We start from the raw sequence: 21,472 nt of genomic DNA on the forward strand, positions 1-21,472 counted from the left end.
ATTTGCGCTGCGGGTGTGTTGCATCGATCCAGCTGCAATGGAACCAGGAGCTCTGTTAGTCATAAACCACATCTCGCATTTGCTTTCTTGCAAAGCCCGCGCCCGACACAAGTCCGTATTCAGCAGTTCCAACAAAAGTACATTCGTATCGCCTATCCAATCCCACGGTCAATCCTCTTCGGAAACGCGGATGTTTAAAAAAAAAAAATTCATTGAGCGCGTAAGAATGTAACTAGAAGCTATCGAGCCAAGAGATTGTCGCTAGGTACGATGCCGCACGTATGACGGACCTTAAGTTGTAACCCGAGGTGAAATTTTCTTCACCAACAACCTAGCTAGCTGACATCATCTCAGCTGTTCGACTGGCGCCTCATACAAGGCCTCCTATTAAGAGACGACCCTTTTACATTAATGAATCTATAGAAATCAGTCTATCACTAAAGCTAGATGTCTTTCTCTGTGTGGTCTAGGGGACCTAGTTACCTAGGTACTCATTCGGAACGCCGTGCTAACCATCGACCCGCCCACCTTGTGTTAGAAGTACCGGAGGAGGGTTTCGTCGGCGAAATAGCTGTAACCACCACAACATACATGGATCGGATCGCTATCAAGGATCTACTGATGATGACATACCTCATTGGAGACCTCATTCGTGCCCTGACAGCATGCAAACCTACCCTCCTACTCAGCTTACCCCGGCTTCCACAGCGCATTGCATTAGGGTCAGATCTCCTGCATCCTCGAGCCCGGAGCACCGTATGGAGGTAAGAATTTTATGACCGGGTGCATCCGTACCGGATCTGTGTCCCTGTAGGGCGCTGCCGGTCTTGGCGACACAACGTCATGTGTGAAGGCGAGAATCTGCTACTTTCGGATGAACGATACCTATCATAGACTGGTCTCATAAGTCATGTCCATTTTTGGAATTTGGGGCCAACAGCGGCTGGACTCGGGAACCTATCAGAAAGCAAGGTAGTGCTTCTCGACTTTTCGGACTAAGATTGATCTTTCTCGCGCAGAGAAACGCACAGCCTCGTTAACCCCGACGTATTCGGGCCTTGTGATAGTATAACACTACACAGGTTTCAGGTATACATGCTCGGGTAAGAACATATTCAGCCTTATAGATGAATGATCAGCCGTCGTTCCTAAGGCACCAATTATAGCCCCCATAGCTATAACAGCATATCGCAAGTACACAAACAACTTCAGCTGAAAGCCCTACGCTAGGGCTTTTACTCAGCTAATGCTAAGCATTCTAGCATCCATATTATCTGAACGCATGCTGTTTTCCACTAGACCGTACCAAAGTCAGGATTCATTCATCACTGATAAGAAGGATTTAGTTCAACACGACGCGTAACACTCTGGGAAACAATAATACAAAAAGAAAAGGCGCAGGGGATCCCGACAGATGTGGCAAAGGAATATCCTAATAACAATAGTACAACAATATTACCACCTTAGGGGCTATAGCAGAGCGGTTCTATAGTTCAGATAAATGTGACGAACCCCAAAACAAATGAGACAAGCCAGGTAACTACTTGTCAGTGGGGCGAACCAGAAGCTGCGCTTCGCTCTCCCAAGAAGACTATTGTCGTAGATGCAGCCAGGGAGATTCCCTATTTGCGTATGGCTCCCACATGTCAAATTGACTCCAAATTGGGGCGTATGGCCTTATTTTCCCGGTTGTCGACGGCAGGCTGAAACATACATATCGGTATTGGAACGGTGCAGGCGACAAACTACCCGGGTAGAAGATAACTTGCCGATCAAAACCCCTTAAAGGCACGAGTGGCTGCCATACCATTAGCTCCGGCTCCCTCGGTTGGGCTAAGTCCTACAATACGTCGACGGCTTTTTGAACACGCCCATCTATAGAGCAGGCGAGAGGGCGTATCGGCGCATGCCAATGGATGATTATTAAGTTGCCATAAAGATTCGGCGGTTGGGTATCCTTTCGATAATGGATCTTGGGACATAGGTACTTGTAATCTCAATGCACGATGTGAGACCTATACCTTAGAGGTAGGTGCCAAGAGCTGTCAGACATCCCCGAGGTCGTTGGATGGTAAATTAGCTATCTCCGCGTTGTTATCGGGTGAGCTGTCGCTTTAACGGCCGGAACGATGAACGTTCGTCTCGGGCCGAGTGTCTAGGTTTGTGACTCTTCAACTGATTTCCATCCTGTCTTAGACAAAGTGATTCCTAAGACAGAGGGTAGTACGGGATTACCAATCACTCTCATAAGCTCATAGATATTTCCAACTTCAGATAAGATATACTGGAAGCTTAAGGCAGATCATCGGTGTTCACTCACCCCCGGATATCGAGTGATCAACAACTACCCATAAGGCTCGATAACAAGTAGGTACGTGGATGAGTACCACCAAGTCTATATCCAATAAAAAGCAATATCGTCAGCCAATATCACACTATAATGATGAAAGAGGGGAAGAACTATGTGAATAGACCTCACAGCACATTCTGACAGCCTGGCGACTTAGAACTACAAGAAAGGGCCGGGGAGATTTTTTTCGGCGTGAGCCACCCGCGTACCCAACCGCAATACCCGTTCCCCTTCAGCGTCACATTCCAATTTACTTCGAAATTTGCTGCCTGCTGTGTAAGTGCCCGAAACATCTCCCGGCATATGCGACATTTCTGGGCTTACCATGCTATGAAGTAATCCTAAACGCGTATAGCCTACTTCGCACACCCACCCCCGCGATACACGATTCCAACCCGCTATTACCGGGGGGTATAGACGTTCGACGATTTTGACGTTCGCCAAAAATCGTTGAACGTTCTAACATGCGATACACTAAGTGGACCAGGGCTTAAATCGTAGACATTGCTTAGACGCGCAAAACCCGCCCTAAAAGTCTAAGACACGACATCATGAATCAGTATAACACATTAGCATGGGTGAAAAATATCCATTAAGCCAAATATATATACAAGAAGCTAAAACCACAAGATCCATATGCACTACAAAGTATTCCCCCGTAGGATCATCCATCTTCATATCATCAACCCTCATAAACACCCCACGATTATCGACGTTCAATCTTCCAACCCATTACCGCGCCCCAAACTCCGCCAGGAAAAAGACTCCTTATTAAACTTTTATCTCAGCCCAAGCAACTTTTCAACACCAGTCCACTTATAGCAGAGCGAAGAACGCCGCGACAACAGGAACAACAGCGAAACCCCTCGCCACATTCAAAACGCCGGCAGCGTTAATCGGGATACCGGTAGACGTAGGAGCAGCAGTGGACTGGGAGGCCTTAACACCAGTACCCGTGGGGTATGGGGTCGTAGTTCCATTGCCACTAACGACGGAGAAGTTGGCGCACGTAATACGGGTCTTGTTTGCAAAGTGGAAGACGACACTTCGGTTGCCGAAGTAGGAACCGACGCCCTCGCTAAGCGATGTATACGGGTCGTGAAACTTGGCGGTGAACGGGTCAGAGCTGTTGATCTTGCCGTATTTCCCGCTTAGATCGCCTTGTTGGCATGATTGAGGACGACTGGAGTCGCAGGCTGGGTCCTCGCCGCGGATGAACTGGTCGAGATGCGCGAGGGTCTCGGTGCAGTTGCCGCCTGTTGGGACGGGAGCGACGTGGATGTGGTAAACTAAGAAGAGATATTGTAAGGATACTGATCACATAAGGATAATATGTGGTTGGACATACTGAAAGGGCCGCCTTCCTTGGGAAGGTTAGAGAAGGAGACTTCGTAGTCGACACCGGAGCCGTCGGCTCCAGATTTGGCAGAGACGTAACCTTGAACGTTGCCATCGAGGGTTCCCGTGTTCCAGAATGGGTCCTTAGGTAGAGTAGCCAGGACGGACTTTCCGACGGGGTTATTCGTCGTGACGGTGGCATCACCTAGTTGCTAATCATAGGAGTTAGTAAACTCACGAGGATAACAGCGTCGATATCTTAGTTGAGGAACTTACGCCAGTGACGTTGTTTGACTGGGCAAAGACGCCAGAGGCGCCAATGGCGGAAAGCGAGAGAATGTTAGATACACGCATTATGTTGGTATATGAAGAAAATTGTTGTAAGATGACTAGGAAATATTTCGATCGAGTTTGCGTAGGGGCCTTGTTATGTAGAGAGGCAAGTTTCTGTAACACGGATGGTGGTGGTGTAGCTCAGGCTATTGAATTAGTTGTGATTATAGTACCGAACTTATATGCTTCTAGAAATTAGGGACTTATACTAGGTTATGTATAAGGTTCAATAGTGAATAGTCAGGAACAAAGAGAAAGGCTGGACATTTTTTAGTCTGGGAGGCTTTAAGTCTTTATATTCAGTTACGCTTTGCCCCCGATGATGGTGGAGGGTATCACTTTTGGTTACTTCGTATACAAATGCACAATGCCACCAACCAACAAGTACCTTGTAATAACATCATCTCCATCAATAAGGTCAATTTCACCCGCCTTTGTGTACGCGGAGAAGCAGTAGCCGGTGAGCCGGCAGGAACTTTTTGATAGACACCAACGGGACCTTGCATCATTCCTCATCTAGAATCAACCAAAATTGGAGGCGTAGCACAATCAAACCAATATAGATCGACAGGGATTAACAAACGAAAGGTCACATACCAGCGTATCAAATAAAACCGTCCGAGCCAACCCTGTTCTAGGATAGCTCACCTACATACAGATGTAGATAGCCAAGAAAAGCCAAGCTGTTTATCCGGAGGGGCGGGAGGGAAACGAAACGAGAAACACATCTACGTATGGTCCCGGCTCCCAAATCCGTCTTTCTGACATGAGGGTACCTATAGTTCTGGATTTGAAAATTGCCACGATCGCTCCTATGACAGCGACATTTTTCAACATCCCGCAGGTCGTCGTAATTGCCAAGCAGTTGTGAAGAAAAAAAAGATGCGATGCCGTACTAGCCGATTCGAGTGTCTTACCAGAAGGGGCGTCGGAAGTACAGAAAGCAGGTTCCCCTGACTACCAATCAGATCTCACGTCAGCGTATTCGGCTTTGTAAGTAGTATATAACTGGTTCAGCTTGGCTTATGGCGTTTGCGCTTGTGTATTTTATAACGTGCCGCTCACTGTGTCTCCCGTCCCAACCTCCCTTCTAATAATAACTGTACAGCTACTTGGATAGCATTAAACGACGATCATCGGATTTATTCAGCCACGGTTGAAGCGAGCCGAACTCGCAAACCACAACAATACACCTGTCGGCCTATAATCCTTCATGCAATACTAGCTAAAATTGCTACTGAAATCATTTGTTTGAGAGACTCGTTTAGCCCAGCGGGAAGATCAACCCGTGGGATGTCTATCATAATTGGACGGTTCGGGTAAGGCTTTGGCTACTGAAATGAATGTCCCGCGGCTCTCCTTACAGGCGCATACTCTACACCTACACCTATTCATCCCACCCAGTTAAAAAACTGTGTGTGAACCCGTCTTAGAACTGCAGCTTGCAGGCTACGCTATGCTAGCGCTAAACTGATAGGAGGCTAGGAGCATACAAAATTCGGGTTGTGACCAAGGTATCTGCAGGTACGTAAGCCGTAGTACCGATTCTTTCATTATTTGATGGGTGAACAACCGGTCATGACGAAGCTGTGGCACAGGGGTCTTGTCTCATGACAATTGTTTGTGTTCCAATAGAAGCAAAAGTTCATGATTAAAAAGACCGAGAGCAGGCTTTCAATTCTATGAGCATGGGAGTAGTTCGTCTTACTAAATAGGTGAGTACATCATGAATATCAAGGAATCGATGAGATGCATGGTTACATAGCGATCACAATCCTAACGATCGATGGCGGATAGTTACAATAGCAATTTACCGGATAATATGACAAGAAAGGGAAATGTTATAGGTATTGTGGGGAATAGCCAGCCTTACATGAAATTTTTTTCCTCATCCATGGGATTTTCATGTCAACCTAGGTGTATTGAATGGGGATTGGCTACGTCGTCACATCGGAGTTAATGTGATCCGTGTCGCTTCGCTCAAGCCCCGAAAGATACATTAAGATGACCTCATAAGTGCCGGCAAAGGGAGAGAATAACAGTCCTCTTATCTTAAAATGATATTAGATTTTGCACTGGATGACGATGCCCTACCGTCTCGTGTTTACGCAGCCTGCTAGTTAAACCTTTACGGTTCTTAGAAAGGTTGGCTTGATAACTCACTGCTAAGAATAGGTTATAGGAAGAGAATTATTCGTGGGGAAGAACCAACTAGGGTCTTAGTTTCTTTGTTAAAGAGTTCATGTCCACTTAATGTTGGTCGTGGCCGAGGCTGTGTAGGGCGGGCGCGTAGTAGCTGGAATTTTATAAACCGTGTGGCTAATTCGTTGCCAAGAATAAAGAAGTCTAGAACTTGTTAAAATAAGAATAGGAAAGCAATAACAAAGACATAAACTCGAAGCCAATGATTATGGTAATAGTCTTTAAAAGTTGAACACACTGTCCGTCCAGCCTTGAATGGTATGTCGACTTCCAAGGTTTGATCTATTAGGAACGAGTTGAATTTATTGAAGAATAAAAGTGAAGGATGTCTAACTTAATTAGTAATAGAAAGTATTATAGGTCACGGATATAGTCGGAACTCTCGGATCCAACTAGCATTATGCCGGATCAAAATAATCCGTTCCTGGAAATTCTTGGCACCAGCCTCAATTTCCTCAGCCTCTTTTATTCTCCGTGCTAAGCCTCTTTCTCTTCCCCAACAGCTAATTCGAATGATTGGAGGATTTCGGATTGAACTTATGACATGCAATTCAACATCGCAAACCTTCCGATCCGCTTTGACGCCGCCGACGACATCATCCTCAACACCGGTTGTTAGCCATTCACAGCCACTGAATTAGCCCATTTTCATCCCGACATAGGCTATCATTTGCTTATCCGACAGTCGGCCATATTAACAACCGAATTGAACGTTGGATCGGTTTGAATCTCGCCCATCATGAAGCCTGTCGTGAGTTCTATGCAAGCTTGGTCTTGGTAAGCAGCCTCCCCTCTATTTCCTATTACACCGGACATATTTATTTAAAAGATAAATTGCTGATAAAGCGTTTCATAAATTACAGCGTAGTCATCTCCGTCTTCGCCATCATCATCCTATCCATCCTCGGCGGCCTCTTCCGAAACAACCATCACGAGTTCGTAGGCGGCACTGAAGACCCCGTGAACGGCCAGGCGGTTGCGGGCACCGTATTTACCGCCGTGATTGTCTATGCGGTAAGCGCTTCCCACCCTCTATATCCGGAATAAAAATATAAAAATAAAAAGAGAATACGAATCTGACGGTTTCATCTACACAGGCCTTTTTGGTGTTCTGCGGTCTCCAGGGATTGTTACACTTACGCGAAAACCGACGAGGTGCCATCGCGTTATCATAAACAAGTCGACTCCGAGACTCGAAAACCAATCCATGCATTATACGGTATTAAGACGCGGGCGTTCCGGTTTGACTGATTCACGTCGACTTTTCTTCCCTTTTTCCTAGACGATATTAGGCTGCGGCATTTGTAGCCGCCCATCGAAGATTTACGCGCACCCCGTTCCTACCTGGCCATTTGCTAGTACTAGCGGCGGGACGTTTGGCTGTGGTCTGGAGATCTGTGTATGAATAGGTGTGGGGGTTGAGCTTGGGATGAACGGCACAATGCGGTGATGTCTCCCACATTAGATGCTTCCCCGTTGAGTTGACGCAATTCGGAATGGTTGTAGTGATAACCAATCCAAGCCGATCTACAGAGCACAGGTAGTCTTCTGGTTTTTATTGCGTATGTGTAATATATTATAGGGTTACAGAGGTTCAATGAGACTAGCATTTTCTAGTCTAGGCAGAGATAAATTAATAGTGAGGATTGAACAGTTCATTAACTTTAGATATTGAGTCTCTGTATGACGTGCTTCTCAGATCGCTCGCAGTTATGTTATATTATCCACCTATCACATTTCTTAAGACAAGTTAAGACTTAGAATCCTCATTTGTTGGATGTAATAACCAGTAGGTAGGTGAACAACTACGGGTGTCGGTGAAATATTCGGACTGGCTATGTTGCAGCGCGATATAGTCGCCCAGGGGCGGTAGTTCCTGATTCATCTCTCCTAATAGCCTCTTTTGTTGTTTTGTGTGTCTTGACAAATCGGGAAGTAGGCTCGTTCACTTGGGAACCAACACATCACCATGCCAATGTAACCATTCGAAGTGTTTCTAGCTGATTGTACGTAACTCAGATTTCCAATGCTTTGTCATATCTGCAAAGAAGCTGTACCTGGTTACAACCCTTGAATTGCCTATGGAAAAATTGAGGCTCGCCTACAGATGTAACGCAACTAGCTTTAAAACGACGTCGGCCAAATGCACGATGATCAGATAAGATAGAGCCTCAACGTTCTAGAGGAGCCTACGGATAAGTTTAGTAAGGCTTAGAAATGGACGACGATTCACTTTATTACAGGCTGAATATGACTTATCCACCTAGACACGAATACTTAGACACCCTAAAACCTGATACCGATGACGGGTAATATGTGATATATGAGGCTGGATCCGGCAAGGGAAAAAAAGTTACCCCCACGTGGTATTCTATACCGGTAGTGAGGGCCCTGGTAGTTAATAAAGCTAGATCACAATATAATTCCACCCCTGATACCATGGTTCAGATCTAGCTATGGGCATGGTTTCCGAAAAGCATTGGTTTCACTCGGAGACATCCTATATCGGAGCGTACACTTCATGACGGCGATGACGGAGCGTGAATAATATCGATTTCGAACAAGAGTAATAAGCATCAGTATACTTCCTAAGGAGTAAGCGAGTAATCAAACTTGATACCATGTATATACCCGAGTTTGCAGTCCGGCTGTATCAAAATAGCCGAACCGAGCCCTTCAACAAACATCGAAGGCGTGTTTCTCGCAGGTGTTGAAGACAACATCTCTGTAACCTGTCATTATCAAAAATCGATTTCTCCACTGATGTCCGAATGATATTCGCACAATTTCGGAGCTTCGAGCAAGGGATGACGAGAATCTGGAGAACAAGGTCTCAGTTGAGACAACATGGATATCCATGCACCAGCCCAGACCCATATGCCACCGCTGAAGAACCGCTAGCGGCCCGAGCCGAATGATGTCATTTCAGCTGCGTATATACCCCTTAGATCCTATCGTCAATGCCTTGATCTTGTCTTCCACAAGACTTGGTCGATTCGAGTTGTCTTAAGCCTGGGGCTTGGATATTTGGTGGCTGCAACCAATAGGCTAGAAACCCGAGTGCAATTTAGGACATCTGGATGTTTTTGTCTAGGAAGCCCGAGTCCTGCTCTAATTAGCCCGCTGGATGTTTCGTATCAGGAAAAACACCGTGGTATCAATCGGGCAGGCCCTGAATGAGATCCAATTTGACTTTGGGTAGATGGCTGTTGATTTTTTCGATCTCTTAACTACTAATGCCCGGATACTGCCTAAGTTCAGCGCAACCTGTGCTATGATGCTTTATAATTAGAAGCCCCGAGGGTTGTTTATTAGTGAATTTTTAGCGAGGACGCGTCGTGCGACAGGGGCTAATAGACGTCCTGTAGGTACTAGTGAAAAAGCTCATGGCGGATATTACCTGGCAGCCTAGGTACAGTACCTCACGCTGGCGCTAGTAGAACATAAGGTGTCGCGGTGAAGAGTTGCCATAGACTGCAATCAGGAAATTGCAGACTCCTTTTATCAAGGTTTTAATGCTCAGCTGATGATATAACTATGCTGATCGTCATTACAGGAGTTGCTGTCTTTTCGTTCAGGAAATAGTAGTTCATTCATGAGAGATCATTGATAGAGAACTATCTTGAGATCGTATTAAATTTGTTGATGTAAGAGGATCGTTGGAGGTGAAGCCTGAGCGGTTGATAGAGGGGAATCGGCTTATAACGTTACAGTAACCCCCCTGCAAGCGTTACCGCTGGACTGGAACTGCCGAATACCTCGAATTTTATAGGTGTTTAGTGCACTACTGGACTCAACCTTCTACGTGTTTCAATTTTAAAAACCGACAACTTCTTCATGACGGGAAGTCTTTCTATATTTCCAACTGTTTCTTCAAAATTGAAGGGATAATTGATTTACGATAAATTCAAAGATGCAATCGAAAAGTTTACTCAATATCGCCGTCATGGTGAGCCAAGTCGCAGAAAAGCGGTTCGAGCAACGAAGATGTAATTGACAATGAGTGATGTCATGACTCGCCGCTGTGTCCTAGTCACGCCTATCATTTCGAGTATATATCAACACTTCCTTACTCTATTATGTCTACCTCTTAAATTATAATATTGATCTACTGTTATTGAAATTTATCATATATCAAGTGAATACCGTGAAATATTTCTACCAAAATCCAGTTGAATATGTCCGACTCGCAATTTGAAAAGGGTAAGTTTGTCGTCTATCTCAACTTGATAAGCATGGGTTACATACTAATATTATTAAGGACACTCCGTCCCTGTAACTCACCAAGAGTTCCCCGGAAAGGAGCATAAGCTACCTATCCAGGCGCAGTATGACACCTTACCCACCGATAAGGGAGGGTATCAGAAGTACAAAGCCGCCGGCAAGCTAAAAGGCCGGAAGGCTCTCATCACAGGCGGTGACTCAGGAATTGGCAGAGCCACTGCCATCCTATTCGCCATGGAAGGCGCCGACTCCTTCATCGTCTACCTACCAGACGAAGAGAAGGATGCGCAGGAGACAAAGCGCATAGTCGAATCCCACGGCCAAAAATGCCATCTCCTATCCACTGACCTGACCAGCAAGGATAACTGCCGGAAGGTCGTCGATGAAGCCCTGAAACAGATGGGCGCTATCCACATCCTCTTCAACAACGCCGCCTTCCAGATGGTGAAGAGCGATATCCACGAACTAAACGAGTAAGTCTACTCCTCTCCGAATAAGTGAACGTGATAATCTAACACCCAATGAAGGGACCAATGGGAACACACATTCAACACGAACATCCACCCCTTCTTCTACCTCTCCAAGTACACCCTCCCGCACATGTCGCGCGGGTGCACCATAATCAACAACGCCAGCATCAACGCCTACATCGGGCGCCCGGATCTCCTCGACTACACATCCACAAAAGGCGCCATAGTATCCTTCACACGTGGTCTCAGCAACCAATTCGTGGACAAAGGCATCCGGGTCAACGCCGTGGCTCCGGGACCCGTGTGGACACCTCTTATTCCGGCGACCATGGACGATGAGGCGCAGAAGTCGTTTACTAGTCCGATGGGTAGGCCGGCGCAGCCTAGTGAGATCGCTACTTGTGTTGTGTTCTTGGCTTCTGCGGATAGCTCGGCGATTAGTGGACAGACGATTCACTGCAATGGGGGTGTTATTGTCAATGGTTAAGCTGGTGTTGGTTTGGGGGTGGGGGGTTCGCTAAGTTCGAACGCCGGTTATTAATTGTACGATATAATGAATTGAATTGCGTATTTCCGCGATTGAAATGTGACTTATCCTGGTAACCCTTTGGGGGAATGGTGGTCTCTTATCTATGATCTTTCCTAAATCTTTTGGGAGCGATTACTATTATATTATGAGTCAAAGTGATCAATGAGGGGATACTGGCTGAGGGAATAGATAGCAGTGGTCCCTAGGTAGTGGGTTGAGAATAAATAAATGTATCTTTGAATATATTTTGATTTTCTTCTGCGATCTGTCTAGCATATACTAAACAGTACATATGTGTTTTCTTTTTTTCCTGAGATGCTTTGACCGTGGAGTCAGCATGGCCTATAATTTTTTTTTTTTTAAATATAACAAGTTTTATGCTGTCGTGACCATCTCTTTCTAATCAAATATAAGACCTAACTCCTGTAGGCCGTGAGATATGGTATACACGACTGCGGGGGTTTTCTGGGTAGAACAGGTACTGGCTGTCCTCTTCTGGTATCGAGAGCGTTTTTAGATCCAAACCAGCCTAAATCCATACAATATGCCTTTCGATGAACATAGGAAATTGATGGAGTATGGCAGGATCAGTAATGATTGCCTTGTGGCTGTAACCTGGCTCTGAGATACTCGAAACGTGTGTATACATGACGTCTAGCGTTCATTCTCAACTAGAATGAATTGGTCCCAGTATGGCGCAATGTTAAATGTGCGCGGATATGGCTGTGGTATTTTCATATAGGGGTGGGCTTACGAAGACTTCTCATCATCTTTTTCAGGCTTGCTAGACTCACGGTACTTGGCTATTTTCTCGCCTAAGTAACGGATACTTCGGCTGAAACCAGCCGTAACAACTCCCTTGATACTTTGCGTGGTACTGGGCCAATTGATCGTCTTTTTAATGACATCGCGGACGTTTTGTCGGAGGGATTCGGGTTCGTCTTGTGCGATGCGCCGCTCGAAGCCGCCGCCTTGCTGCCTCTTGAAAGAAGTAGCATCTTCGTCCTTATTCTCTTCCATCATCTTGTTGAATTCGAGTTGCGGTATTTGGAACTTTTTCTGGTATTCGAAGTATAGCTTTGAACGGAAGGCTTTTGGTAGCCGCCGAACCATATTGCCTCGCTTGATGGGGTCCATATCTTGCTGAATCTTTAACACAGCGTCAGTGTTGGTGATCCAATCCGGTTTGCTGCAGGCCGGATCATCATAATCAACGTTGGGAAGAGATTCGACAAGAGGTGCATATAGTCGCCGGAAATTGAGCATGTTGTTATTGACAATATTCGCAACTTTCTTTGGATTCTCAGTAGGAAAAGCCATTCGAGGATCACCAAGATAACTAATACCCGCAATTGTCGCATACAATTCCTGCTCGGTGAAGGTAGGGGGGAGGAGTAAGAGAGCTGTCCGTAGGGCTGAGAGAAGGTTGATCTGGTTTGCAAGACGGACTCTCGGATCATCACGGAGGATCTTCACTGGCTTGTGCAGACGACCGGCAAGGTACAGGGTATCCCATTCGCTCAGGTCCCTGCACAGGGTATCGATATTGACAACGCCGTACTTGATCAATATTCCATCGATGGTGACGTATGGGTTGAAGTAGACCCCAGCACCCCATTTATCTTGCACATAAGACACAGCAGCTGATCCTAACGACCCGAGCGCTGAATAATGATCACGGTGTTGCATAAGATTCAAGGAATGCCAATGTTGCGTATAAGAAACTCCGAATATGAAATCGATCACTTTTGGAGAGCCATCCTGTGCTTTTTGGACCGCAACTGGCGCCTTCGGGTGGACCGCTTTGATCTCAGCTTCCGTCGCTGTACCGCCTTTGGATTGTGGGAAAACGCCGGAGCCATATGCGAAGGCGTAGCGAATCGGAGCTCGGAACCTCCATAGTAGCTGACGCAATACCTCTTTAAACTCTCGATCAATTATCATATGCTGATTAACTCCAAAGTTTTGGTAAGGAAGCTCGGTGAATTTTTCTATATGGAAGTTGGGTTTCTCTTCCCAATCGAGGTCTGAGTCGGTCGAAGAGGTGGTGAGAGGAGTAACACCTTGCTTTTGCGAATGGGGTTCATCGGGAGAACTAGCAGCGCTTGCGGCAGAGTCGGTTTCGGACTCTTTCTTCTGTGCGGCTTTAGCTCCTTCGGATGTTGCGGGTTTAGACGTATCGGATGCGAAGGTACGGAGGAAAAGTCTAGACGTGGGCGAACATCGAGAAGATTTAGGAATGCTGGTTCGCAGTCGGCGTTCTAATCGAGTTGCATGTATGGAATACGGTCTTGAACCTGCTCGTATGTGTGCTGCCTGAAATCGTGAAGCTGTAGCACTAATCCAGACTGTTGGAAGTCCCCCAGAAATAGGAGGCAATGGGCGTACAACCATGATGTTGCCGATCGAATGACGTTACGATGCGGATGAGTGTAATAAGAGGTTACGGGCTACAGATGATTTAGAAGACCATGAATTGCGCGAATTGCTAGTCGCAAAAGAATTCAATAGCAGCAAAAGCCGCAATGAAATTACCGAAAGAAGGAATCCATGTGGTATGTAATGTGAAGCCTCACGAGTCGAGGTGTTACGGTCTAGAAGTATAACTTAAGAGGGAAGAAGTGGTCCCATTTGGACCTTGGGTTGTTGAAAATTGGTGAAGCAAGATGGATTAGAGAGTGGATAGTGGATAGTAGTAATAGTAGTAGTAGATTTATTACGTTAATAAGCCCACCAACATCGCGGGAAGCTTTTGGATTGGTACTTCGGTAATGGTAAGGTCGTAGGCCTAGGTTCCGCTTTCAAGGCGACGAGATTGCCCCGGAAAATGCATAAGGGCTGTAAGCCAAGCCAGGTACTCGCGGGCTCTACTTAGGTACACTGACGTGAGGATCCATTAAAACTACAGGGGGTTGAAAGCTAAATAGCTTCTAGTAGGTACGGAACTCGGTAGGTTGGTCTTTACCTCTTCGTATATGCATGTACCTTCTGCATAATATTAGCTCTTTTTAGGGATAGATATACACCCAGAGCCAAGCCTTAAAGTTACCAATTCAAATGGTTTTATCTGATAATGAATCGCTAGACCATCTGGATTAACAGAACTTTAAGCTAACGGATAGAGCCTTTTGTCTTTATTGTGTGGATGTACCTGAGTATACATCGAGAACGTACCAATTTAAACTTTACAATGGACGGTTGAACCTGGCAGAATTGACCTTAACAAAGAAACAAAGGTATAATTTGCACGTGACTTACTAAGCTAACATTGAAACTGGCTAATCGGAGAAGGTATTAATGGGTTGATGATTGCCAGGGCAGCCGCAAACAACAAAAACAATTTAGCGGACCCTTGTCACGACTCCGACTTTTCGAGAACTTTACAACTTTCACCTCACCGTCTCTCCTATTTTTATTTTTAAATGAGGAAAAGTAACACACCAGGCGAGGCTCCATGTCAGGCCAATTTCGTCAAAGTGCTGGAAGCACTTCGCTTCCGCGCTCAAGAGTAAGTAAATAAATAAATGCGCCGACCGGTGATACTATTCGTGATACAATTATTAACTCTTCATGAAATAGGTCACCTCTTTTCGCGCCTCGTTACAGAAAGCGACACAACCATCCTACGACTTCTTTACCGGTTCCCCAGACGTGCCGACTTCCCACAATGCCAGACCTGCTTCCAGACAAAGCCGCATGGGCGGCGAATCCCTGCGAGCGTCGTCGCGTGAGAGTTCTAAGGAAAATCTTGCGCCACCCGACGCAGAGGAATACGAAACACAACGAAGGAAGATAGAGGAGCTCAAGGCAGAACTTGCTACAATGCGCTTCAAACTCGAGAACAACGAGCAGGAGAAAGAGATGATAGCCTTGCAACATGACAACGAGCTACGAGACGTGCGACGAAAGGCCGAGGATGACTTCAAGCAGAAACAGGCAGCCGAAGGCGATAAGAGCAAGGCACAACGGCAATATGAAATTGTACAGAATGAATTACAGGAACTGAAGGATACTTCCGCAAGAGAAAAACTTGAAGTGGAGAAGAAAGCACGAGATGCTGAGGACGAAGTGCGCCTGTTAAGAGAGCAATTAGAAGATCTGTCAGCTGTTAAGGAAGAAGGTGACAGGATGGCCCAAAAACGAGCCAGTGACATGGAAACACAACTCTCAAATCTCCGAGAGACAATCCAAGGACTGGAACAAGATAACCAAGCGCGCGAATCTTCCATGCAAACAATTCAGCAACAACTCGCGGACAAGAATAAACTCGTTGGCGATTTGGAGGCGGAAGTATTGCGACTGAAAGCACAGACAGGCGATGCTGAGACTATTGCGATTATTCGTCGCGAACTCACAGAGCAGGTTCAACACATCAGGTCGCTTGAATCGAAGAATTCGAAGCAGCACGCGGAACTGACGCATCTACGTCAAATACATAAAGCTGTTGAGGTCGTCGAGGAAGAGAAGCGATCTCTTCAACGAAAGCTCGAGGCCGCAGAATCTCTCGAAGCCGAACTCAATGAGGCTCGACTACAAAGGCAACGATTGGAGGATGAACGCCTAGCTTGGACAGCCTATCTTCAAAATGCTAGTTCGGATGGTGGTGTAATGGAATTTGACTCTCCCGAAGACGTTGCACGTGCTCTCGTCGAAGAACGATACAACTCTGCTTCTCTTGTCGAAAGATTGGGCGAAGTTCAGCCCCAGATCGCAGAACGCGACGAAATCATCAAGACACTCGAGAACGACAAGAAGACCTTAACGGCGCAGATCGAAAAGCAAAAGACTGCCGTTGTTCCGGTCACCGCTTCTAAGGCACAGGCTCGGATAGAACGACAGCGTGCTCTAGCGATGAAAGAAGTCGAATATCTACGCGCCCAGCTCAAGACCTTTGATGCGGAAGATGAAACTTTCGATTCCGAGAACTTTGACCAAATCAAAGTCGACCGCATCTCTGAGCTCGAACAACTTGTTGACAAGTACAAGGAGGAAGTCCAGGCATTACATAACGAGCTTTCTACTCTTGAATCATCTACTGATACCACACAACCCACTATTGGCTCGAAGCGAAGTCGATCTGATGAGTCCGAGAGCGAACAACTCGGTGAACTCAACCGAAAGCGTCGCAAGCTAGCTGACGAGCTGTCTAGAGTACAGACGCAGTACCAAGTCTTGCAGAAAGAGCACGAGGTTCTGCAGTCCCGTCTTGCTGCTGCTGAGGTTGCGAATAGGACACGCATTCTATCTCTGCGCTCCAACCCCACCTCGGACTTTGAGGCGATAAAGACGTCCACGCTCCAGGCTCTTAAGAAGGAGAACAAGGAATTGTTAGCCCAATTACAGAAGGAAGCACGACGCTACCCGAATATGGCATTAATTCCTGCATCGCAATTGGCGGCAGCACGTCGCGAGATTGAAGAGGCACAGAGGGAGACAGCGTCTGCACAGAAGACGACGCGACGATTGAAGGAGGTCTGGGCGGCTAAGTCGCAGGAGTTCAAGGAAGCTATTTTCAGCACACTAGGATGGACGGTGACGTTCATACCCAACGGAAAGATGCGTGTCGAAAGTTTATATTGTCCTAGCAATACAGACGAACAGGAGAACAGCATCGTTTTCGATGGCGAACGTGGCACTATGAAGGTTGCTGGTGGACCCCAAAGTCAATTCGCCCGCCGCATTCAAGATCAAATCCAATTTTGGGTTCGCGACAAGGGATGTATCCCCGGATTTCTTGCTGCGCTTACGTTGGAATTCTACGAGGAACATACCAGGATTAGTCGATAGTGGATGGTCTAATCAACGGAGTCGTGATTGTTACTTGTACTACTTGAGAGAGGGGTACGATCTACGAGTTTTGAAGGCAGCAACTGTTGATCTATACTGCATGGAACGGCAAGGCGTCGTCTGATTTGCATGGTGCGGCATAGCATAATGATACCTACCTGTTAGGACGGTATGCAGGCGTTTAGGATGGACCATGTTTTGCGCATATCCAGACAATTCTGTTCGGTAGGCTGGACTTTGGCCACCTGCTTTTGATACCTCTTGTCATGTCTAAGTACTATAGCAGGAAGATCGTACGATTAATTTGAACCTTTTACACTTCGGACATTCTCAAACTCCGCATTTTTCTTTTTGTAGTGATGAAATTGATGTTGTGATACCGGAAATATGCTGTAGTCGTAATAGCTAGGGTACCTATCTGAACTAAAATGCGAATGGCTTTTTATGGTAACAAAAAAACAAAAGGGAATCAATCGATCGACCGATCGGATGCGAAAATACAAAGAAAGAGAACTGAGTACCTAACCTACATAATGAACAGCTAGTTCGAAGCTACATATTGATATAGATATGCACAAATGGGACCTTTCAATTTTGGACAACCCGCTAATCTGATTTTACAAAAGAGCATCATCGTCGTCCAGACACAAGAAAAATCTCAGGTATTTGTTCTCCCTAGCAAAAGCTTTCCTTCCTTTTCCTCCGCTTTCTTCTTACATCGATCGTCTTATCTCTATCTCGCTTCGTACTTGCCGCTTACAAGTTTCCTTATAGTAGGTACGTCGATCCACTTCCCTTCTTCGGTGGCGGCGGTATCGTCCGCAAATGGATCGTCTTCGGTGAGTTCTACCTCTTTGCCCTTACCCTCTTCGAATCGGGATACCGAGATTGCGTTTCCGCCTTCAGTCATCTCCGTCGGTGGGGTGACCTCCCATCGTGCTTCGATGCTGCCCGGCTTGGGCTCTACGCCCTGATCGCCTATTATTCGGCATACAATCTTCTGCCAGTCCCCGTCCACAGATAAAGTGAGGTCGCCGAGACGCCAGTAGATTAGGTGTTTCTCTTTTAGATGTGTGCCGGATGGTTTCGTCTGTGCACCCGAAGCCTTGCCTTCATATGAAGCGAATAGCACTAGGCTATGTAGCTGCACACTAGAGCCTGCATTCGCGAACTTGAATGCAGGGTTGAGTTTATACTGAAGTAATAAACCCAATTTGTCTCCTTGGGGCTTCCAAATGGGGCTTAGAAGAATAGGTACGTGCTCCGTGGGAGTAGCACTCGAGTCTATATGAAGTCTGTAAGAGAAACCAATAGATGTCTTCTGTAAATGGGAAGCATCTAAGCTAAATTGTTCCGAATGGTCGGGGGCATCGTTCGTGACGAAAATGCGGTTGGGACCGATAGCTTCAAGAGCGGGGAAGTTGTTGATACGAATAGGTAGATGAGCTATAGATAATAAGAAACGATACCCTTTTATTATATGGCCATTGAAACTTACTAGGAGGGGTAGAATCCGAATTATACGAGAAGGCGATCTCGCCGTTTACTTTGACACCACGAACTTCGCCGTTCTCGAAGGTTGCTGAGACTGTCTCCATGACAGACGAATTAAGACCCGGTTCGTGCATATCGGGGTGTTTCACGTGAACAATGCTACTCAATGAGTTACCGGACCGAATCGACTGCGTATCCGATGTACCTGCAATACTGGCCTCGGAAGCAAGAGTAGCGACTCCAGCAGGTTTGGATGACATAGTATGGAAGGGAGGAGGAACAGGAACCGGGTGCTCAGCCGCAGAACCCTCGGAGACTGGAGCAGGAACATATATAGTGTTCCGTACGTCTCTCCGGCCTCTAACTGTGCCCACTTTCCGAGCTGGTATACCCATAGCCGAGAGACTGTTAGCGACGTTTGAAAGAGCCGCCTTCTTTTCTTCCGGGTCTTCTTCGGCTACAGGTTCCTTTTGGATGTTCAGTTTGAATAGTTGCTCGGCCTCTTGCGCGGCTGCTTCCCTCTGCGCTTGGGATATCGGATCGTCAGACGGGGCGGGGACACTAAAACCTTCGGAATCCTTCTCCGGTTCCTTGTGAGATGGTGGGGGCCCCGGCGGAGGAGGAACATCAGCAACATCGGCAGCAGCGGCAGATGTACCATTTATACGTGATGGCGCTGAGGCCGCTGTTGCGGGTGGCGCTATTTCGGTCGATCCGTCACGGCCTATACCATTCGTACCGTCGTGACTTTGCTTCTCTCTGGCCTCGGATGCTCGTGAGGGCGTCTCGGTTGTGTCCGGATCTTCCACCAGCGATCCTAGGCGGTTTGTAGAGTCACCGAGGTTGCTCGACGATGCTCTAGGCGATAAACCATGACTGCTCCTTATGTTCCTACCAAAAGGACCTTTTGCCGGTGATAGTTGACCAAAGCCACCGTGAATGCTCTGTCGTCGCCGACCAAGCATAGTACCAATGCGACTACGTAACTTATTCTCCGGGGGCGCTTCCTTAGTGACTGAATGTTCGCTATGATCATCGGCAGCTGGTGTATGTATACTAGGAGCGGGCGCTGTTGCGGAATTTTGCCCGCTGAGACTGGAGGATTGTCGTGTCGTAGTCGTCCGTTTCTCGAGCTTGGGTCGGCCCGCCGTCGTCTTCGCTACGAAGTGTTCTATTTCTTTCGCGGTGGTGTAGTCTAGCAAGCTATTTAATACGGTCTCGGACTCGCTCTGGTGACTTTGCGCCTGCTCTCCTTCGTAAGTACCATAAAGAGTGAGAGAGTTCCGCAATTGATCCATTCGACTCTCGTCCAAGGCTTGTAGAGATTCGAATATAAACGGTGCTTGTGACTCCCATTGCTGCGTAGCAGACTCTAGCTTCCCAGCTGCTAGATCTACCTTCTGAGCGCTAGCTTTGCCACCTTTCTTGGTAAGCTTTTCAGACCGTTCCTGGGCATCCTCGAGTTCCTTAGCCATATTCTGAAGATTTCCCTGGACGGTATGAATATTAATCATCTCCTTTCTCTGGTGGAAGCTTCGTAAAGGCGTTTCGACATCTTTCTCAATCTTGGTGGCGAAAATGTGATGGGACATGGCGACGGCATCGGCAGACTGGATTATCTTGTCCCATTGTGGTTGGAATGTTCTTGATTGATAGCTACTGTTAGCTATGGGGAAGCGGAAAGGGGTTGCGATAAATGTCTAGTAGCATTGAAGCACATACCCAAGTTCCGACTGCGCGTTAGGAACCCGAAACTGGGTCAACCTCTTTAGCCCAGCTACATATTGTTCCTCTACTTTGCGTCGCTCCTATTTCGCAGTTTAGCTAGCTGGCGATAGGTTAATCGGATTGTGTATAATACCTGTAACCAATCGGCGATCTCGTTGTTGACTTTTGTTATGCGCTTCACTCGGTCGTTGAGGGCGTGGACGGCTTGGTTGGGTTGCAGATTAGCCTGCCGTGTTTTCGAATGGTTAGCTATCTATCTTCGGCGCGCATGTCACATTGGGAATGTTATAGTGAATAATTAGGTAAACTAATAATGATTATACACAACTTACCAGCATAGCTGGGTATTCAGATCTTGAGAGGTCTTCCATTGCGATTAGGGATGTGCGCGATCACGCCGAAGTGCATGAGCATGAGCAATTATATAAGAGGGGCGATGAGGAGACATATAAATACTGTATGAGATTAAGGAGAGGAGAGAAAAGAAAAAAAAAAGGAATTACGAGTACATTGGAAGAGAGGTTGCAAGACCAAATGCAATTAATTGACAATAACGGCGGTGATGGTGTTAAATGATGATATTTCTAGGTAGTTATTCTAGAATGATATTAATAAATAAAGTCGGGAATGTTTAGGTACGTTAGGTAAGGGTGTGTGGATATAGGTGGTAGGTAGCAGGTAGCAGGTAGCTTCAGAAAGTTGAAGGATAAGGATGCGTAGTGCTACTGCTATGCTCCTGTTGTGCTATTTTTTGTGAACATTTTCGGACTAGACATGGATTATCGGGGACCTTCCATGGATGCTGTCACAGGTCACAGAAGCACGTACGAGCTAAGACTATCTTGGTAGCTCCAGCCTTTCCGGGGAGTGGCGCCGTATCGGATATCTTTATAACTTTCGGCGTTTATGCATAAAAAGTACAAGGATACGGAAATAACCCGGTCATAAAGGACCGAGAATCCATCGTTATATCGTTATTCTGTTAAATCATTAATTGCTGCAGCCCGCTAAGCACGC

At 46.6% G+C, this 21,472-nt stretch overlaps 6 protein-coding genes across 6 annotated transcripts; 3 read left to right on the forward strand and 3 right to left on the reverse strand.

Moving 5' to 3' along the window:
* Positions 1-3,145: 3,145 nt before the first annotated feature.
* F4822DRAFT_321197 (superoxide dismutase) lies at positions 3,146-4,348 on the reverse strand. The gene is made up of 3 exons (XM_051455468.1): positions 3,965-4,348; positions 3,699-3,900; positions 3,146-3,639 (listed from the first exon to the last, which is right to left on the reverse strand). Exons 1-3 carry the CDS (start codon positions 4,040-4,042, stop codon positions 3,167-3,169), a joined length of 753 nt encoding a protein of 250 aa, XP_051312364.1. The 5' UTR covers positions 4,043-4,348; the 3' UTR covers positions 3,146-3,166.
* A 2,614-nt stretch (positions 4,349-6,962) lies between these two features.
* F4822DRAFT_431461 (uncharacterized protein) lies at positions 6,963-7,398 on the forward strand (the record flags this gene model as incomplete). Its single annotated transcript, XM_051461480.1, has 3 exons — positions 6,963-7,000; positions 7,087-7,237; positions 7,321-7,398. The coding sequence occupies 3 exons, from the start codon at positions 6,963-6,965 to the stop codon at positions 7,396-7,398; spliced, it is 267 nt and encodes an 88-aa protein (XP_051312365.1).
* A 2,629-nt stretch (positions 7,399-10,027) lies between these two features.
* Positions 10,028-11,658, forward strand: F4822DRAFT_410601 (NAD(P)-binding protein). The gene is made up of 3 exons (XM_051458780.1): positions 10,028-10,426; positions 10,485-10,920; positions 10,975-11,658. The coding sequence occupies exons 1-3, from the start codon at positions 10,402-10,404 to the stop codon at positions 11,402-11,404; spliced, it is 891 nt and encodes a 296-aa protein (XP_051312366.1). The 5' UTR covers positions 10,028-10,401; the 3' UTR covers positions 11,405-11,658.
* On the reverse strand, positions 11,659-14,225 carry F4822DRAFT_410603 (mitochondrial matrix Mmp37). Its single transcript, XM_051458781.1, has one exon. It carries the CDS (start codon positions 13,838-13,840, stop codon positions 12,197-12,199), a length of 1,644 nt encoding a protein of 547 aa, XP_051312367.1. The 5' UTR covers positions 13,841-14,225; the 3' UTR covers positions 11,659-12,196.
* A 321-nt stretch (positions 14,226-14,546) lies between these two features.
* On the forward strand, positions 14,547-17,574 carry F4822DRAFT_410605 (MAD-domain-containing protein). Its single transcript, XM_051458782.1, has 2 exons — positions 14,547-14,954; positions 15,026-17,574. The coding sequence occupies exons 1-2, from the start codon at positions 14,901-14,903 to the stop codon at positions 17,231-17,233; spliced, it is 2,262 nt and encodes a 753-aa protein (XP_051312368.1). The 5' UTR covers positions 14,547-14,900; the 3' UTR covers positions 17,234-17,574.
* Positions 17,572-21,182, reverse strand: F4822DRAFT_410607 (Muniscin C-terminal mu homology domain-containing protein). The gene is made up of 5 exons (XM_051458783.1): positions 20,788-21,182; positions 20,589-20,681; positions 20,450-20,535; positions 18,732-20,371; positions 17,572-18,679 (listed from the first exon to the last, which is right to left on the reverse strand). Exons 1-5 carry the CDS (start codon positions 20,824-20,826, stop codon positions 17,967-17,969), a joined length of 2,571 nt encoding a protein of 856 aa, XP_051312369.1. The 5' UTR covers positions 20,827-21,182; the 3' UTR covers positions 17,572-17,966.
* Positions 21,183-21,472: the final 290 nt, after the last annotated feature.

This window comes from Hypoxylon trugodes (assembly GCF_022578975.1).
Source record: "Hypoxylon trugodes strain CBS 135444 unplaced genomic scaffold F4822scaffold_7, whole genome shotgun sequence".
In the NCBI taxonomy this organism is placed as follows: Eukaryota; Fungi; Ascomycota; class Sordariomycetes; order Xylariales; family Hypoxylaceae; genus Hypoxylon; species Hypoxylon trugodes.

Coding starts and splice junctions, on each gene's coding strand:
- F4822DRAFT_321197 (XM_051455468.1), bottom strand. CDS start 4,042: ATGCGTGTATCTAACATTCTCTCGCTTTCCGCCATTGGCGCCTCTGGC. Junction 3,901..3,964: donor AGTCAAACAACGTCACTGGC/GTAAGTTCCTCA, acceptor TCCTATGATTAG/CAACTAGGTGATGCCACCGT. Junction 3,640..3,698: donor CAAGGAAGGCGGCCCTTTCA/GTATGTCCAACC, acceptor ATCTCTTCTTAG/TTTACCACATCCACGTCGCT.
- F4822DRAFT_410601 (XM_051458780.1), top strand. CDS start 10,402: ATGTCCGACTCGCAATTTGAAAAGG. Junction 10,427..10,484: donor CGACTCGCAATTTGAAAAGG/GTAAGTTTGTCG, acceptor AATATTATTAAG/GACACTCCGTCCCTGTAACT. Junction 10,921..10,974: donor GATATCCACGAACTAAACGA/GTAAGTCTACTC, acceptor CACCCAATGAAG/GGACCAATGGGAACACACAT.
- F4822DRAFT_410603 (XM_051458781.1), bottom strand. CDS start 13,840: ATGGTTGTACGCCCATTGCCTCCTATTTCTGGGGGACTTCCAACAGTC.
- F4822DRAFT_410605 (XM_051458782.1), top strand. CDS start 14,901: ATGTCAGGCCAATTTCGTCAAAGTGCTGGAAGCACTTCGCTTCCGCGC. Junction 14,955..15,025: donor CTTCGCTTCCGCGCTCAAGA/GTAAGTAAATAA, acceptor TTCATGAAATAG/GTCACCTCTTTTCGCGCCTC.
- F4822DRAFT_410607 (XM_051458783.1), bottom strand. CDS start 20,826: ATGGAAGACCTCTCAAGATCTGAATACCCAGCTATGCTG. Junction 20,372..20,449: donor AACGCGCAGTCGGAACTTGG/GTATGTGCTTCA, acceptor CTATCAATCAAG/AACATTCCAACCACAATGGG. Junction 18,680..18,731: donor TTCGGATTCTACCCCTCCTA/GTAAGTTTCAAT, acceptor TATTATCTATAG/CTCATCTACCTATTCGTATC.